The sequence below is a fragment of the Manis javanica genome, chromosome 2, assembly GCF_040802235.1.
Source record: "Manis javanica isolate MJ-LG chromosome 2, MJ_LKY, whole genome shotgun sequence".
NCBI lineage: Eukaryota > Metazoa > Chordata > Mammalia > Pholidota > Manidae > Manis > Manis javanica.
In genome coordinates this window covers 84620288-84633796 of record NC_133157.1, presented here as the reverse complement: position 1 = coordinate 84633796, position 13509 = coordinate 84620288, and the positions used below count along the sequence as shown (strand labels likewise).

Genomic DNA, 13509 nt, shown 5'->3' with positions numbered 1-13509 from the left:
GGTGCTGCACTGAGGGTTAGGGGCTGAGTGACCCCCCGGCACAGACACAGGGCTGACCCCATACCGTACAGCACGGGGATGCACTTTCAAACATAACAATTTCTTAAATCAGGGACTGCATTTACTTGGATATTTCAAGGCCTTTTTCCATCTCATTTTACCACTCTTCCATCTCTGTGTGTTTATCATTTTTGGTAATATGTTTAATCCTTGTCCATTTTGTTAAGGATGTGTTTATCCTGTTTTTCTTTGAGTATTTCTCTAATTTCTTAACTTGAGTTGAAGTGGAAGCATATTTTCAACACTCTTTTGCAACTGGATTCTTGGTAAATGTTCACGGATATTATAAATATTAGCTTCTAGCATGGCCACGATGAGGAGAATTTGTCACTGCATCCTAACTCACGTGGTCTTTCTTCAATAACCCACTTTTGACTATTTAAAATTTTGGTTATTTCCTGCTGAAAGGAAGAAGATTTCTCTGCCCACATCAGCTGTTGTCTGCCTCTGGCTCCGGCACCTTCCCAGCCTCGAGAAGGCAGTGCTGCACCTTTTTGAAAAGCTGATCTCCAATGAGAGAAATTTTCTGAGGAGGATGGAATGCCTGGTGAAAGAGTCACTGCTGGTACGTGCTGGTATTTGTTTTGACAAGGGAAAAATCCTTCAATTCTTCCATCTCTTCAATCAAACAAAAGAGAGGGGACACAAGAGAGCAATTGACACCTCTTAAAATAATTGTGTATTGACATTTGATTTTAAAACTCACCTCATGTGGTGGCTTTTCTGCCTGCTTGGAGCACGCATCATAAACAGGGAGAGAGCTGAGATTTACCTGATTATTGCACTCTTTGTATTACACCCAAAGAATTGATAGTAAGGCAGACTTTCAAAAATAATATTTATTTACACATGTAAAGTAAGTTTTGAAAAATGAGGATCGTATGAATGAGGGGGAATAAAACAAAACCCGAGAAAAATGGTTAAAACAACTAAGAATTCTGCAAGCTTTCTTCTGGAGTAAGGCCACCTGCCTCGAACCACCCCTCCCCACCTGCCACCACCCCTTGTCTTTGGGGCTCCAAGGGCCGATGTGGCCGTGTTGTCTGCTCCAGTGTCAGGCCTGCAGGGCTCACAGGCAGTGCTCAGAAACCAACCAGTCGGGATGTTTTTCCTTTGTGGGAGGCGCTCTGTGGAATTTATGTGCATTTTTGTAAGACTGGGAATACAGACTCATGCACCCTGAGTAAACAACTCAGAAACTACAGGAGGCGCACACGCCCTGGGCGTCTGTCTTACAGGAACCTCAGTGGCTCTCACTTGTTTTCTCATTAGCTTTCATGACCTGGGGGAGACAAGGTACAGAGAGTTTCTCCCTGTTGTACAGATGGAGAAAATTAACTCAGAGAGAGGTGATGGACTGTCGGCTCCTAAGTTGGTGTCTTGGAAACTGGACAGAAGAGAGTGTCCAGCCTTCCTGCTGAGCTGAGCCTTGGGAGGTGTGACACTGTGAGGCTGAGTCCACACAGCCCCCACCTGCCCAACAGCTTCTGTTGGTTTAATTCAGTTGGAACCTCCTGTTTTCTTTCTTTCTCTTTTGCACTGGAGGCTGTAAGGGAATCTAATGACACCAGCTGCCTTCTTCATACGTCATTTCTCGGTGTGGGTCCAGATCCCCCACCAGCTCACGTGAGTGGTCACTGTCCCACGTGCCTCTCCCCCACTTCACAGCCTCCTCTCTGCTTTCCTGTTCTGGGGCCTCCCAGCTGACTCAATAGTGCCCCTGTCGCCAGGAGCCATCGTACTTTCACCTCCACGTTAGGTGGCGCAAACTGACCCCAGCTGGTGCAGAAGTTTGGAATGTTTGATAGGAAAAAGGAGGAAGGAAGACAGGTGTGAACACTGAGAGAGCACAAAGAGGGTTTTTTTTTAGGAAAATTACATTTGACCTCCTACTCAAAAGGACTGCACATTAAGGTGAGAAATTAGACTGCAGCTTATAAAAAAATAATGACAGTAAAACTTAAAATAAACAAAGGCTTTTAACACCCCCCACTACCACTGGCAGCCCACTCCAAGCATTACCTTTATCAAATCTCTTTATTTCTAACTTAAATATAATACTGTACTTTAATTTTCTATAGTCCCTTTTCAGTGGTAAAATACAGTGACTGAGCTCTTCCCTTGTTTCCAAGGTCCTCGTTAAGGCTTTTCCAGTCTGCTCCCTGGAATGAAATCCCAGTCCCGCTGGCTTTTCTCATTTGGTTTGATTCTGCAGCCTTTCACTGGTGCTCACCACTCTCCTATGAGCCTCTCCCGTGTTCTTTATAACTGCAGCCTCAGACCTGAGCAGCCTTGGGTGAGCTCAGGGCCCTGCTCGTGTGAGGGATAGAAGCGGGTGCTCCCCAAGCACCACGTTGTGTGACCTTCAGGCGCCCCTGTGGTTTACAGTAACCTCCCTGGGCAAACAGCATCAAAGTCAGTTGATTTAAAAACTGTCTATCAGGATCATATGCATGGAGATTTAGAGTTTCCATTATGGTTAAAAGGGAATCCAAGCAGGTGTCATTTGGTCTCATTTCCTGTGGCACTGGCAGGATGTGACCTCTCTGTGCCTTACGATTCAAGGAAGTAATTATGGCTCAGAGCCGGAGGCCCCTGACTGGCATGGGCTTTTCTGCTCGGGCATCCTGGGCCTGTGGTGCCAGAAAACCGAGCAGGCTGGAAAGAGCCTGTGGCATGCCTGAGTGATTAGGAGGGTAACCTGAAGAGCCTTCTCGCTAACTGCATCATCTGACCCATTTATCATGGCCACTGTCCCAGCGCCACAACAGGGCCGCACAGAAGCATCAGAGATCTTGGAGCCTCAGACAGCATGGGGCTGCTGTGTTTTCCTCCAGAAGAAACTTGATGCCTATTACATTAGAGCTGGATTCTGACAATAATTAAAGTGTGATGGTCTGCGTAACTTGTATTTTATATGGAGCACTGTTAATTATATTTCCGTCTCTTGGGACTAGCCAGAATTAGCTCTGGAAACTCTATAGTTACTAAGATGTTGCTAAAACAAAAGATAAAATTGTGGTATAGGTTGTATGAAGTGAAATGATCTCCCCAAATGTTCTTTGACCTCTCAGAGACTCAGAGGCCTGGTATTTTCCCTTAAGACTAAATAATAAGATGCTAATCTAATATCACCTCAATTATAAATGCATTTATATATATATGCATTTATAATATATACACACATACACATACATACACAACACACATGTATACCTACATATATGTGTGTGTGTGTATATATATGTTTTTTACCTCTAAAATAAAACTAAGTTTTCAAAAATGCTTTTTCACCTGTGAGATTCACCCTGTGGCTCCCGCAGTCTGGACTGTCCCCTGGCCCAAGGCCCCCTCAGCATCTGGAGGCTCCTAAGTAAATTGTGGTATTAACCTCAGTGTGTCATTTACTATGGAAGCAGACACATTTCAAAAAAGATGGTCTGTGTTTCCCTTGACAGAGCAGTACAGCCATAACCCAGATATTCAGACCTACCTTAAAAACAAATGTCACCAGAGGCGGTGGAAGCCATTTGCTGATTATGCAGCTTTTTGACACTTGGTTTCTAGGCCCGCCCTGAATCATAAGTGTTGTGCTCTCCAGTTACAGTTCTACTTGTGCAACCCAGAAAGCTATTGTTTACATTCCACATTTGGATGAAAAGTACTGGCTGGGTGGTAGGTAGCACTGTACTTAGCTGCCCTGCTGCATGCCAGGGCCAGGATGTCCCCTAGTTCCTACGCCCTCCCATTTGCTCCTTCACTGGCTGACCTCACATGCCACCTGCGTCTGCAGCTGGGTCCAGAGGAACTGCTCTCTGGTGTTCAGGGGCAGATCTGCCCGCAAAGGAGCAGGAAACAGAGGACGGAGAGGGGACAAGAGGCCAGCTTGGTTTTCGTTTTTGTTTGCTCAGATTTTAAATCAGAAAATACTCCTCATATTCTCTCCTACCTGAAAGTCTTCTTAGCTCAATTAAAATAGTTCTTCATCTTGTCAAGTATACCTCAGTAAAGGTGGGGGGGAAATGAGCTGTTGATCTAGTGAGGAGAGCTTAAGAGTGAAAAAAAGACGCTTCAGCACCCCCCTTGACTTCCCTGACGTGAGATGGGATGCGTTCGTTCTTGTCTCCATTCTTCAGATAGCAGTCGTAGCCTCTTCAAAAGAAAGAAACTTCCTTTTGCACAAAATTCCAAACACAATTCACTTTCAATTAAAAATTATACTGATGAATTAACTGCACATCATGGATGATGTTAGTTTTCTGTGCTTGAATAACTTCTTAATAATGTTCTAGGATTTTCTCTTCCTGAGTCTTCATTAGCAGTCTTGTATGCATTCCTTTTTTGAGCTCTTTAACGTGAGGCATGAATCAGCCTGGCAGAACAGGGAGCGTGGCGTAAGGTTGACAAGCAGGTGCGCTTGAACGGTAGTTGCATTTCCAGCCTTGACCCCAGGGGGGCGGCAGATCCCCCGGCACTGTCTCCAGAAAGGCCCAGATCACAAGTTGTTCTCACTACTGGGGACGCGAGCTTTGCAACCGTCAGGGTTGAATGCAGGGAGGAAAAAGCGGGCAGTAGTCGCCCTGGAGGGGCCAGGGCCTCGCAGATGCTAAGCGAGAGGCAGCAGGGAGCTGAGGCTGTGCCTTCCCACTCCCTGGCAGAGGCCCCTGGCAACGAGAGAAGGGCTGCAAGTCTGGGGATTTCGTTCAGCATCCAGAGCCCGCATCCCTCTGTCTTAACGCTCTCCGAGGCTGCAGAGAACACAAAAGTACATTTGGTGCTTGTTAAGTTTTTTTTCTAAGCCCAGAAATGACAGATTTATCACTAATTAAACAATAATTGCATTACGGAGCACTGAAAAAAATTGCTTGTAGTATAAACAACATCTGGTAAAGATTACAAAGAAAGGAATAAGTTTTCCAAGCTCACATTTGTTGAACCTTTTGTTTTGAAACAAAATAGATACTAAGATGTAAAAGGGATACTTACAGTCTTACATTTAGTACTTTGAAAGTAGAAAAGAAAAAAATAGCATAATAAAAATTTTATTTTTTAAGGTGCCTTATTTTATATGATAGATGTGAAGGCTTTAAACAAGTAAATTTTTTTTAAGCCAAATTGTTTTTAAATTCAATAAAGTTTACTATTGAAATGAACTCATCCTTTTTCTTAAAGAAGAAAGTGACTTTTTGCTGATTGTAGTCATCCTTTAATTTAGAGACATGTTAACACCAGGGCCTGTCCGGGACTGGGGTAGTCGGCTGTGGTGGAGCAGGATGGCCGACTGCCAGGGAGGCTACACGGAGTACTTCTCCTCGGCCTTGTGTTACAGAAGACAGTTTCTGAGTGAAATATTTGAGCCCTATTAAATAGACTATGAGAGAGAATCCATTCCAGGCATACTCAGCGTCAGCCTCTTACCTCTCACCTGTAATTTCCCTGTTTATTTTTTAGGAAAAAAAACCATGAAGGGTGATAAATGAAAAAGGCATGAGAATTTTTGTTTCTTCATTGCCTTTTTATTTTTTGTAAGAAGCAGTCGCTTTTAGTGGTGAATTACCTACAATCACAGAATTTCTGGTTTGCATTCTGTTTCTCTCCCTCTTCTGATACGCTCTCTTTTATGCACACACAGAATCAGAAAGTGATAGAATAAAGGAAAGATTTCTTCCTGAGAATTCTGTTTTTACATGTTCTCAGGCCTCTTTTAAGTGGCAAGTGGCTTGTAGTAATCACTGTTGAACTGGGATGAAAGTAACAGATTAGACGTCGAGGACAGAGAGCCAGCATCCTTGTTTTTGTGCGGTCCGTGGTGTGGAGTGACACCTGGCCCTCCCTCCCCTCTCCCTGAGCATTCAGGCTGCAGGAACGTGGCCAGTGCACATTTCTTCTGTGCTGACCTGTTCTGTCAAGGGACGGGAGATAGAGAATGTGTCTCTGGGTGGCTGTGGGTGATGCGAAGGGGACGCACACCCAGCAGAATGATCTGGTCTATAAGGAAAGGAAGCCAGAGCCTGGAGTGCTGCATCATCATCTTGGGTTTATCCTCTGACATTTGGCGAAAGGGCTTGGGGTACATGAGGGGACGCAGGCAGGGCAAACTCATTATGGATGGACTCCTGGTGACAGTTTCCCTAGACTTGAAATGATCTACATGGAAATCATTAGGCCAGATGAAGTAGCTAGGAGTTTGGGAAGGAACAGATTTTGGTAGGATGGAGAAAAACAGACCAATAGATGCAACCAAAGAAAGGTTTTCTGTTCTTTCCACATTTTTATAGGGAAGATTATTGCCTGGATTGTAGTGCTTCAGACCTGGGCTCCAGAGCTCTGGACCAAAGTGGCCTGTGGTGTGTTAGTTTAGGTCCCATATTTCAAATAAAACAGGACACAGAAGAGTTACATGTTTGCCTCTTCCCTCACAAGTATGCTGTAAAGATTTAAAAGGGAAATTTATAGCTTCCAAAGAAGCATAAATTAAGACTTTAATTCTATTTGGAGGATTCCCTTGATAAGAAAAGCAGCTTACATTTGCTTTGTGATTCACTGTCACTGGGACACACGCCTAGCCTGTGAGCACTCTGGGCTCCTTGAGGGGACTCACTGACCCTGCAATTATGTGCTTGGGGTGGAAAGAGTCTCACTTCAGAAGCCATCAGCAAAGGCTTTGGATGAGAAAGAGCTGCCCACAGCTCTGGATGGTGAGGGAAACTTGTTTCCAAATCACGGTCTCTGCCATTGCTGGTTTCTTGGGTTCCCCTGCGGCCTGGCATCTCACCTGTTTTTTGTTTGTTTGTTTGTTTTTGTTATTTGTTTTTGGGGGGGATCAATTTTTTTTTTGGTATCAATCTACAATTACATGAGGAACATTATGTTTACTAGGCTCCTCCTATCACCAAGTCCCCCCACAGCCCTCATTACAGTCACTGTACATCAGCGTAGTAAGATGCTATAGAATCATTACTTGTCTTCTCTGTGTTGCACAGCCCTCCCCGTGCCCCACCCCCATATTATACATGCTGATCGTAAGGCCCCCTTTCTTTCCACCCCCCTTATCCCTCCCTTCCCACCCATCCTCCCAGTCCCTTTCCCTTTGGTAACTGTTAGTCCATTCTTGGGTTCTGTGATTCTGCTGCTGTTTTGTTCCTTCAGTTTTTTCTTTGTTCTTATACTCCACATATGAGTGAAATCATTTGGTACTTGTCTTTCTTCGCCTGGCTTATTTCACTGAACATAATACCCTCTAGCTCCATCCATGTTATTGCAAATGGTAAGATTTGTTTTCTTCTTATGGCTGAATGATATGGCAGAATAATATTCCATTGTGTGTATATACCACATCTTCTTTATCCATTCATCTACTGATGAACACTTAGGTTGCTTCCATTTCTTGACTATTGTAAATAGTGCTGTGATAAACATAGGGGTGCATCTATCTTTTTCAAATTGGGCTTCTGCATTTTTAGGGTAAATTCCTAGAAGTGGAATTCCTGGGTCAAATGGTATTTCTATTTTGAGCTTTTTGAGGAACCTCCATACTGCTTTCCACAATGGTTGAATTAATTTACATTCCCACTAGCAGTGTATGAGGGTTCCCCTTTCTCCACAACCTCACCAACATTTGTTATTGTTTCTCTTGAATGGCATCTCACCTGTTTTAAAAGCTAAAGTGGGTTGTGGAAGCAGTTGGAGAGGTACCCAGGGCCTGAAATGTGTGGATAAAAAGACATCTGAGAGTCATCAGCATGCAGAGCACAGGCCGAGTCCACAGAGTCTGGAAACATTTAAAACACTGGACTGAGCTCTTCTGCTAGAAAATATTGCAGAAAGAAAAGTATGTCCAGCTCTTGTCCTCTCTGTATGAACTGCATTGGAATGTTCTTGTCCCCCCTTGATTTTTTTCACGGAAGCTCCTCTTCCACACTCGGATCATCCTTTTCTTTGCCATTTGGAAATACCTGTAACAGTAGTGAATAATCTTCAGCTCTTATCAAATTCAGATGATATGGAGCAGTTAGACCATTCAGAGCAGAAGCACTTGTTCTCTTGTACCATCCGCTGGTCGCTTTCTGCTCTGCAGGTCTGCCTGCTCAGGGCCTGTGTTAGTTTGGCCTTAAAACACTCATTCAAGAGGCGTACTCTTTACATATGAGACTTTGAAAAACTGTCCTGGCAGATTTGATGAATCACATTTCTTTAAGACATATTTAGTTTGCATTTTCCTTCTCATTTGATTTTTCTATTAAGAATACATAGAAACTTTTACTGGCATATATCCAGTGACCTCCATAACTGCTGTTATTTACGGTGAGGTTAAGAAACATGGAGATTAACTGATTTATCTGAGACCAAAGCCAGGACACAACTTGCCTCTTTTCTGTTGAACCCAGGCTCTGTCAAATTACTTCCTTGGGTACATAATGAATTCATCTATGAAAAATGTTAGTTGGTTTCTTTTAGGTAAAAATGCACAGCAGTGAAGGATTACAGAGTGTGACACTACATGAAGAACAGATATTCTTAACTTGCGAATCACAAATCCTCTCTCCAAGTGATTAAAAGGAAGTCATCCCATCATTTTAACAAGTGGCAGTCGGGTGTGAACGCCAGGCGGCACATGGTTGGTGATAACTACCTCAGGGCCCAGCACAGACCCACACAGGGAGTCTGCAGGGGGCAGGGGGGCTCTGTCTTAAGTGTGGTCCAGAAAACCTGAGAGGCAAAGCACATCCTTTTTTCTTTTCTCTTGTCAAAGGGACTATGAAAAAATGTTTTACAAAGCTAGTCATATCAGGTGTGATATGCCTCAACAGTTTCCTCATAGTGCCTAATCCTCTAACATTCGGATGCTGTTGTAAACTACCTGTTTTAGAACATGGATGGCACTTTCGTCTGGCTTAATCTCATGCATTGAGCCCTGGCCAAAAAGATACGGTGCCTGCGTCAGGCCCACTGAAGTCCCACCCAAGCCATGGTAAGTTGGCTTCTGCAGATTTAAGCCATCAGTGCCTGTTCCAGAAATATTCACCAAGTAAATGATCACTCTCATCATTCAAGGTGATGGTATCTTTTTTTTTTTTCATTAATCCCTTTTCATTCTGACGTAAGCTGCCAACGTCGTAGTGCAAAAAGTGTGGTAATAATCCGTACAACACGGACAGAGCCCAGTCCAGTCCAGAGACCATGCTTGCCTCAGTAATGACTCTGAGTTACCAGTAAGGAGTAGAACACAGACGCAGACCTGACCTTAAGCGCTTGTAGGCCCCGTGAGGAGGTCAGACACATGGGCGCGTAGGTAAGGCCGGCACCACGGGCCCTGCCTTCCGCAGTGGGCTGGAGGGAAGTCCTTCAGCTCCCATCACGGGCCCTGGCTCTCCCTTTGGATCATACGGGTTACTGCAGCAGGTGAGGGACGCACAGGAGCCTGCGAGGAAGTAGTGCTCGCCGTACCCCTGGCCCCAGAGAACCTGTTTACATCTGTCCTCGAGGCCTTTTCTGTGCGCTTTTTTCCTGTGGTTCTCGTGTCTGATCCAAAGGAACTGCCCGTTTCCTAGAAACCAGTGCTCCGGACTGCTTGTTGCCTCATAATAGCAGGTTGTCTTTGTTGAATTGCTTCTGACACATTTCTTTCTGATGATCTTCCCTCCACAGCCTGCAGCAGCCTGTCACCCTGCCATATTCAGAGTCATCGATGAGATGTTCAGGTAAAGGGTTTCTGCTAGTAATTGATCTAAAAATGCTTGGTTTTCGAGTATGAATGGAAGTCCTGTGGTCATCTGCCTGTACCACGCGGTATCCCCGGGAGCTTTCTGGTGAAACCCAAATGTCAGTGTATATTTAAAAGCCAATGCCTAAGAATCAAAATAACCTTTCTTTTTTTAACCTTTTAAAATTCTAATAATGGTAGAAAAACAATTGAATCAGATATTAAATCATAAAGTTTTTATGTAGGATTTTTCTCAGCTCAAAACAAAGGGTAGCAGTTACTCCCTTCACCACATGAGGGCTGACCAATCTTCTTAAAGGGCTTTAAAGCTAAGGAAAACCACGAAAATAAATAAATAATGCCCTTCGTAACAAAGCTCCTTTGAAAGGCAGAGTCAGCGCATGTGGTCTCCCCTAGTTTTTGTCTGTGCTTCTTGGGAAAGGCAGGCGGGTCATGGCTGGTAGTCGGGGAGACCGGGCCCCTCTTAGTCACGAGTCACTGGGCTTTCCAACCTCCTCCGTGGGCACTGGGGCAGCCAGGGGTCCTCCCTCTCCCCACCCCCAGCCCCTGGCGCTCAGCAGCCGAGGCTCCAGGCAGACGGCATCCACCAGGGCCAGGAATCCTGACAAGAGCAAATAACCGGCACTTACCAGCTTTAGGTGAAATGAACACAAATAAGTCAAGATAAAAAGTAGCTTTTTATTTTAAGCTAGCAGTTTGAGTTGATTTTTTGCTTGTTTGTTTAAACGTAAAAAAAAGTTAGTCACACAAAAATGCATGGGAACCAAAGCAGGTACGCATAGGCTCTCCCAGCACTTTGCCGGGTAGGTTTGGCCACTTACGCCGGGCAGTTTTCTCCACTCAGAAAAGTGAAAGGCCTGCTGATGTTGTGGGTCAGGCTGTACAGAGAGTTCCGGCCTCTGTGGAAGGGGTGTGCAGTGCTGAGTAATTTAACCACCAAAAGAGGGAGCTCTGCAGTACTGAGAGCGGGTGGAAGATTCTGCTTCCACACAAGGACTGAAATCCAACAGGCCAAGGGCTGCTGAAGCTTGGGACGCAGAGAGAGGTCCCCCTCTTCCTTCTGCAGCCCCGGCTCAGTCGGCGTCTCGTGCTCCGCCTCTGTGTTGCTCAGGTGTGTACTCCTGGACACTGACGGCGCCCCGGACATGCTCGCTGCCATCCAGGTGTTTACACGGTGCTTTGTGGACGCTCTGGAAAGAGAAAACAAGCAGGTTTGTTACACTGCACGTCTTTCATTCCCCCCAGAAAAAAAAGACTGTTGAGGATATTTGACGAATCAAAAAAAAGCTCTCTGTTTTCACTGATTTGGGTAGACTGTTGGCTCATGAAGAGAGCTCCCAAATGAGGGCCCAGCATAGGGAAGAGGCGTTTTAATTGAAAGTGAACTGAAGTAGTTCCTGCCTGCACCGTGCCCCAGAAGTCTTCCCAACTGTCGCAGGGAACTGTCCTGCACCGAGGGGTGGCTTTTGGCTTTTCCAGGCCCTGTGTTGTACCCAGCGATGGGCACCCTGTAGTGTCCACGGCATGTGCTGAGAAGCAGTTTCCACTAGTTACAGAGCAGTACTCGGCGTTCTTAGTCATTAGAGGTCCAGGCCCCTACCGACCAAATGTGGACTGATTCCGGGAGGTACCGTGCGTAGAAGGAAAGATCTGCGTCACTGTAGAGGAGGAGTGTGGAGTGGCAGGGGCCCAGCAGGCAGGGTACAGTCAGTAAGCAAGAAGCCATGAGCCCCGCAGGCAGGCAGCTTGCCCAGCAGGGCCAGGAGGGCAGCGGCCACCTCGGGCTGCAAACCAGTCAGAGGAGTCCCAGGACACAGGCAGCTTCTCTGCCGGACCTCCTCTGCCCCACGTCTCAGCTGGCCTGCGCTTCAGCAGCTTCCAGGGCAGCCTGCCGTCCCTTGTGATGCTGGCTGCAGTGTGACCTGAGAGGCTCACCGCATCTAAAATCCTGGGCGCTGCTGTGCCAAGAGCCCTTGGGTTTTAGCACACTCCTGCTTGAAAGGCAATGGTAAATATTTGTGATGTCTTTTCCCTGTCCCCTCTTTCCCTGGGGGGTTAGCTGGAAGGCAGAAAATGGGGTTATTAGTGGAATTCGGGAGGAGAGCTGCTGAAAGGCATAGTTGGCCCCCACACTTACTTTGAGGCATAACTATAAATATCTTAATCCTCCCATGTACATTCTTCGTGTTCCTGGTTAGGAACCAACCTGTGGAAAACCTCCCTTTGGCTCCGGAAACACACCGAGGTTGGGGCGGAGGACCCGGTCACAGAAGCGTTCTCTTTACTGTTGGCCTAAGTCTGTTTCTGGGACCAGCTCGTTCCTGAGCCCTGGCTTGAGCACTTGGGTCTTGGCTGGGGTTGCAGTCATTCTGTGTATTTTTAGTTTTATCCTTTTTTTTTACTGAGGTATAATGGACATATATTCGTTTCAGGTGTACAGCATGATTCAGTATTTATATATATTGCAAAATAATCACCAAATAAGTCTAGTTAATATCCATCACCCCCTCAGCTATAAAAAATTTTTTTCTTGTGATGAAAACTGCAGCTTTCAAATATACAAAGTACAGTGTGATAACTGCAGCACCAGGCATATGTCATATGCCCAGGACTTATTTTATAACTGGAAGCATGTGCATCTTGCCTCCTTCTCCCACTTCACCTGCCCCAGCCCTGGCAGCCACCAACCTGTTCTCTTTATTAGCTTGTTATTTTTTTCTTTAAGATTCTACAGAAAGGTGAGATCATATCATATTTGTCTTTGACTGACTTACCTCATGTAGCATAATGTCTTTGAGGCCCATCCATGTTCTTGCAAATGACACAATTTCATTTTTTTAAAGGTTTAGTCATATTCTGTTGTGTACCTAACACACACACTTTCATTAGCCATTCGTCCATCAGTGGGCTCTTAGGCTGTCCTGTCGTGGCTGTTGTGAAGAATGCTGCAGTGGACATGTGGTGCAGAGATCTTCTCATGTCCTTCAGATAAACACCCAGCAGTAGAATTCCTGGATCATATGGTAGTTCTTTTTAAAATTTTCTGAGGAAGTTAAATCCATGCTCTCTTCCATAGTGGCTGCACCAATCTATATTCCCACCAGCAGGGTTCCCTTTTCTCCACATCCTCATCAACATTTGTTATTCTTGCCTTTTTTATAATAGCCATTCTAACAGGTGTGAGGTGACATCTCTGTGTGGTTTTGACCTGCATCTGGTGAGGTTGAGCATCTTTTCAGTGCTTGTTGGGCATTTGTATGTCTTCTTGCCCACCTTCTCATTGAATTGTTTGGGCTTTTTTTGTTGAGTTGTATGAGTTTTTTATATATTTTGGATATTAGCCCCTTATCAGATACATCATTTGCAAACATTTTCTCCCATTCAGTAGGCTGCCTTTGCATTTTGCTGAGGGTGTCCTTTGCTGTGCAGAGGCTGTTTAGTTAACTGGTTTATCTTTGCTTTTGGGGTCAGAGCCAAAAAACTATGGCCAAAACCTATGACAAGGAGCTCACTGCCTATGTTTTCTTTCAGGAGTTTTATGGTTTCAGGTCTAAAATTCAAGTCTTTAATCCATTTAGAGTTAATTTTTGTGTGTGCTGTAAGATAGTGACCAGTTTCATTCTTTTGCATGTGGCTGTTCAGTTTTCCCAAAACCATTTGTTGAAGAGCTGTCCTTTCCCCATTCTGGCTTCTTTGTCATAAATTAATTGATCATTCGTGGGTGG

At 45.1% G+C, this 13509-nt stretch overlaps 1 protein-coding gene across 12 annotated transcripts in view; it reads left to right on the top strand.

Moving 5' to 3' along the window:
- Positions 1-13509, top strand: part of FANCC (FA complementation group C) — a 319450-nt gene that overhangs the window by 281930 nt on the left and 24011 nt on the right. For all 12 annotated transcript variants that reach the window (XM_036991264.2, XM_036991263.2, XM_036991262.2 and 9 more), the window contains 3 exons: positions 469-625; positions 9709-9761; positions 10896-10995. In XM_036991264.2, coding sequence (XP_036847159.2) covers positions 469-625; positions 9709-9761; positions 10896-10995 — 310 coding nt within the window. The remainder of the gene's footprint in view (positions 1-468; positions 626-9708; positions 9762-10895; positions 10996-13509) is intronic.